This window comes from Polyergus mexicanus, unplaced genomic scaffold (assembly GCF_030449975.1).
Source record: "Polyergus mexicanus isolate NDT 795.1 unplaced genomic scaffold, iyPolMexi1.0 SCAF_3, whole genome shotgun sequence".
Lineage (NCBI taxonomy): Eukaryota > Metazoa > Arthropoda > Insecta > Hymenoptera > Formicidae > Polyergus > Polyergus mexicanus.
In genome coordinates, this window is record NW_027223323.1 from 5,930,361 (window position 1) to 5,936,360 (window position 6,000).

At 38.2% G+C, this 6,000-nt stretch overlaps 1 protein-coding gene across 3 annotated transcripts in view; it reads left to right on the plus strand.

Annotated features, from left to right (window-relative positions):
- The window catches only part of Irsp53 (Insulin receptor substrate 53 kDa), a 73,916-nt gene that overhangs the window by 2,658 nt on the left and 65,258 nt on the right, over window positions 1-6,000 (plus strand). For 2 of the 3 annotated variants that reach the window (XR_011448917.1, XM_070316409.1), the window contains exon 1: window positions 5,287-5,484. Coding sequence is in view for 2 of the 3 variants with exons in the window: in XM_070316409.1 (XP_070172510.1) it covers window positions 5,440-5,484 (45 nt within the window). In the remaining variant the exon portion in view is untranslated. Of the gene's footprint in view, window positions 1-5,283; window positions 5,485-6,000 lie in introns of those variants that run through there. The other variant, XM_070316410.1, reaches the window with a different exon arrangement.

The window sequence follows — 6,000 nt, forward strand, 5'->3', positions numbered from 1 at the left end:
GCGCGCTTATGTTTCGCGGTTAAAACATTATCGTAACATTGTTGGAGAAAAAACAATACGCGGATAAAAATAAATTTCTCAACTTGACATAAAATTATTCTTCATTATTAAATTTAATGCGAAATATTTTATATTGGAAAGGAGCCCCGGAGACAGACTGTATAATCTTTATATTATATTTTTACTAGACTTTTTAAAGAATTTAATTTGATATCGATATAAACGAAATGCAAAGGTATTTATACTCACGCGTATCCATACATACAATAAATAAAGGACAAGTGACGATCGGTAAAGATTAAAAAACGGATTAAAAATTCGACTTACATATATATTGTACATACATAAATATACATGCTATTTAAAATTTGACACGTTTCGCTTAATGGAAGAAACAAAAATTATGCCGATATGATCCGAATCTAGTTTCTTTATTAATTTGAAAATTATTTAAATATGAAATACATTAATTTGAAAATTGAGCAAAAGAATGAAACAATTGTACAAAACTGTATATTGAGAATTTCGCTCCAAGTACTTACGAGAGGGAATCCATGACGCGCGGCGCATTTTCTCGAATCGACATCGTCGAAATCATCCGCGAGCGATTTCGCGTCGCGCGGGACGGGAGCTCCTTCTTCGGATTTTCATCGCCGCGTTCTTTCTTCGTATACCTTGTCTTTTTTTCTCTATTTTCATTAGCGCAAAATGTTTAGCCCATTTCTCCATTATCGGAGTTTTGAAAATAAAATGAAAAAAAAAAAATATGTATAAGCGCGCGCGAGCCCGAATATTGAATGGTACCGAGTGTCAACTGCAAATCGAAATTTATGTCAGATAATTCACGGGTCGAGATCATTGGGTTCCATCGCAGCTCGTAATTTGTCGTTAAATCTTTTACCGCTTACTGATTTCCGTCACAATATAAATCTCTTTCTCCTTTCCTCCACCTGTGTTTCTTCCTATCCTTTTTGCCATTTATCCGATAATATTGCAGCTTTATTCGCGATATATAAACGCGTTTTGAGATAAAGAGTTTAAGATTTTCTCAGTTTATGAATACAGTCTGGATTTAATTAGTCTCACGCGTTAAAATGTATCTTATAAAATTGATTAATAATGAATAAAATGTATTAGTGATCGATTTTGTGTCTCTTTCTTATTCTCGGTAAAAAGAAAGAAATTAAGTTATCTTTTTCTAATGCTCTACGACTCATGTATATGTGCTACGATATATGTATATATATATATATATACTATATATATATATATATATGCATATGTACGTATATTGTATAATCCCCTAAAATGGAAGCTATGAAGATACTATTACTTTGTCGGAAGCGAAACACACGGTGAACATACGGTGAAAGGGAACAAAGAATAGTTTCCTTCCTCATTATCGCGATGAATATGGGCGCTCCCCGTTCGTTTTTGCACCTCGCTTTTTTTTTTTGCGAGGTTTGGAGGTTAATTAACGTCCGTAAGAATTTCTTTGACGGCGCAGAGGATAAGGGAACGTCATCGATGGATAAATAAAGCAAAGGGCCGGGGCCCTTTGAGGCGATAATTAAAGCTATGATGTAAGGGTGGGAGGGAGGGAGGGAGGGGAGAAGGTGGCTTTGAAAGCCAAGGATATTTTAGCTCGCGAAAGAGAAAAGAGATAAGAGATAAAACGACTATTTTGGAAAGATGCGTGTGCTTTTTTCGCACCAATTTACTGCTCGCGGAATCTCGTTTATCGAACTAATTTCGTAGCTTTCCCCCTTGCGCCTCATCGGCCTTGAAGAAGAAGAAGAAGATGTTAACAAGATATTAGACTTGTTGAAATTTTAATTATTGTTATTCTTCGCTTGTTAGAGCGAAAAGCATATTGAGTTTTCGCGCGATTTTTAACGTAAGACAAACATGTCGTGTCGAGGATTCATTGGCGCGATCGCATTGAAATGGCGGCGACTGCCGAGGATGTTGTAACGGTCCCAATGTCCCGCGGGCAGAAACTCCCGGTTAAACCTGCAACGCGAAGCGTGAGCATGTCGTATTATACGATGTTACGTACATGTTTGTTCATTTCTTTTTTCATTAAAAAAAAAAAATATATATATATATATATATATATATAGATCGACAAATTTCAGAATCGCCGATTCGTAGAAAAGAAGAAGAAAGCCTCTTTCGAGATAGTCGATTAAGAGGCGTATCGGATACGTTTTTGATCAATGTATGTTACATTTTTCTCTCTGCAATGTCGGAAGAGAAAATTTAGACTTTACGCGCTTAAAGATTGTACAATATTATTTAAGATTGAAAGAAAATAGTGCTAATCCCCCTTTCCGCATAAAATTTTCGCACCGCGATGCAGTCTCGCGACATTGTCGCGCTTTCATTTTCGACGCGCCTAACTTATGTAACATATCGCATCGACAAGCTAAATATTCCGAGCTCGCGGAAGGGGGAAAACTCGGAATATTTAATCCCGGAGAAAGAGGTGGTGGGGAGAGAGTGGGGAGAGAGTGAGAGAGGGTGTGTAGGAGCGGGTTGTCGACCGCACTAATAAACAATAAATATTCAGGCCGGCGTGTATGATGTAACACAATACTGTATTACGTAACGAAGAAAGTAAGTTCAATGCACCGTCGATGCACGTGATTGATAGCGCGTTATTCGGCTGACGTCGAGTTTCGAACGAGCGATTTCGATGAACAATAAAATTAATGTCGAGAGAAATCGTGTTTGGCGCACGAGTACACGTTCGTTCATTAATCTATTTGATTTTGCTCTATATCGATGTATTTATAATTAACGGAATTACAATTACTAAATTAATATAATTTATAATTATGTGTACACACGCACACGTAGAGTCGATAACATTTTGATTCTCGATAATACAATAATTAAAGAATGTATCTATAATACTGACTAACTTATTATCGTCTTATCGTTAGTATTGGTTAATTTTGATATTATTAGGAGCCGTTTGAACGAAATGTGACGTATGATAAATACATATGAATTGCGTGATACAATGAGTGATGTTTATTTTGATTTACCATAATTATTGATATTTATTGCGTTACTTATTTTTTTCTATGTCCCTTACTGTCGCACTCACTCACTCACTCACTCACTCACTCACTTGTACTCCATCGCCAACAACTATCGGGCATCGATACCTATTTCAATATTGGCGATCGAACGCGCGAGGTGTGCTGGAGTATCGAATACTTTAAAACGTTCCTAGGACACGTCCGTCGATTGAATTCGCAAAAGTTTGTCGAGTACGTCGGTGATTAGAGAGATTAAAGGGAAACATTTTATCGTAAACGATTCGAGAGAATTTAATTCGCCTGAAAGCTTTCGGGGCGAGCGAGCGAGCGAGCGAGCGAACGTTTGCAAGCTTGTGTCGGTGAAATTCGCGGACGAACGAACGAGCGAATATTCGCGAGGGGAGGAGGGAGAGAGGGCAACTTTTGATAGGCCATGTTGAATTTTGCGGCGCTTTCATCGTTTAATCGAATCTTCCGCTCTGTATTACGATCGCGATCGAATCGTTTGCGCATACGCGTCGATCGATATGATTTAACAAATCCGGCACGAGCCCCTTTCCCCTCTCCCCTCTCCCCTCTCCCCTCTTCCCTCTTCCCTCTCCTCTGCTCCACTCTCCGCGGGTACTCGTAACATTTCGTTCATCGAATCACGGATATCGTTTGATTATACATTTCCAATGGATTGATAATTTTGATGGCGCAATTTCGCAATATATTCCATAGTCTCGAAACTCTCATTTGTTTTTTATTTTGTTTGAGATTTTTGCAATCGACGAGAGTCGCGAGAAACGACTTGATTATTTAATTAATTAAAAAACTAATTTTCTCTCTCTCTCTCTCTCTCTCTCTCTCGCTCTCCCCCTCTCTCTCTCTCTCAATATGAATTAATATAAAATGAAAAAAATGTTGGATATAACAAATTACTCGGATATTGGGATTATCGATAAAAGTCCAAACAATCCGGCGAACTTTGTGCGAGTTATAGTCGCGCGCGGATCAATTTATGAAAACGTCAATTTATTAATTAAGCGCGCCCAGACTCGATACGGTGAATCACTGAGCGGCCCGCTTTATTATTAAACGGCCTATTACTATTATGTTACATACGCTCGCGGACCGATTGATATTTCGTTTGCAATTGCCCATTTCGCTCTTTCGATATTTCGCAAGTGTCACTCTCACAATCGCCGTTCGCTCCCGCCGTTATCGACGTAATCGCGATTATTCGCGGCGTTTACCTTTAGTATCGGGGCGTCTTTTGTAAATAGCGCGTAAATTTGTCCGGGAATGTCACAAATTTATATGTCTGCGAGTACTATTATCGCGCTGTCCTGTATATACCTTTGACTCACGAGCGTTGAGATTTTTTTCGACGGCGTATACTAATAACTACATAATAATAACTATTGAAACAAATGCATATATATATATATATATATATATATATATATATATATGTGTGTGTGTGTGTGTGTGTGTGTGTGTGTATATTATAATGTTATACAATAATTACTAGATATTTTTACGTATATATGTATACATATATAATCACTTTTATATACAGAAATTTATTACTATATCTTGTTTTCGATCGACGATCGGTGAACACTTTGACGCACGGCTCGCAGATCCGCTCATCGAGAAACATATTATAAGAGTGGCAAAGTTATGCGGTTTTCTCGTATAACCGTTCGCGCGCATACCGGGTGTCCTTGCGGAATGAAAGTACTTGGGAAACGTGACCTCTCTCTCTCTCGTTATTCGTGTATGAGTAATGCTTAGCTCGAGCTTAGCCTAAGCGGCGTACCGAGATTCCAGCCGGCCTGGTGCGCCGATTGGTCATAATTGAGAGAGAGAGAGAGAGAGAGGAACGCGCTTTTCTATTAGCGATTATTATCATAAAAAGGTAGCAACCGATAAATAGAGTTGGGTGGATACTCGAAGCGGAATACCAGGTCAAGTTTCAAATTAACATATAAACATATATATGGTATATATTATTTCTTAGCCATTTTATTAATTATATTAATAATTCATGTGGAAAATGTGACTTGTATTTGATTGTATGTGATTGGTGACTTGAAAATCAATTTATTAAAATTATATTAAATGCTAAAATTTTCCTAAACACGTATACAACATATATTTTTATTTTAACCAATGTCCACAAGTCAAGTCAACGAGTTACACGAGCCTCTAATTTTCGCTGCTTTGTTTTCCTTTAGTATTCCATATTCGGGCGATATATCGAACGAGTGTAGCACGATCGAGTTTGGGAAAGCGGAGCGGTCACGTGAGATCCAGTCTCGGGAGAACGGAAAAATATGAGCATCCTACAAAACTAGAAAAAAAAAGAAAAAAAAACAGAATTTTCATCTGGGAGGTCATCATGGAGACTGAGGAGCTCACCAGACTCGTCGACGAGATCTACAAGGTGAGTGGTGAGTGATCGATTCTTTCGATCAGACGAGTTAATTATCTCGTCAAATGAATTTAATTTACGATTTAACGAACAGAGGAATATCGTTGGAATAGAGAAAGAAAAAGAAGCTTCAAATTTGAAACAAAAAGATGAAGGATAAAAATTAAATTTCTCATAAATAATCGATCGAGAGAATAGATTAAGTTAAACACATTTGGACTTTTGCTCGAGTCGAGAGAAGGGAAATTGATGAATTTCAAGCTAAATTCACGAAAAAGAAATGAATCTTCTCGCGCGAATAACGGGAAACGGGAATCGTTTAGAGATGACGTTTTTAAAAGCGTTATTCTAAAAGGGAGATTAGCTTCGTAATTAGGCCTTTGGCGTAATTATCACGGCGGCTACTCGGAGCTACGATGCCTCGTTACGATCTCGCGGAGATGGCGTCGCGATAACGAGGTAACCTAACCGCCGGGTTAACCCCGGTTATCGCGACGGTCCAGTGACTCTGCGTTGATACCACTGCTT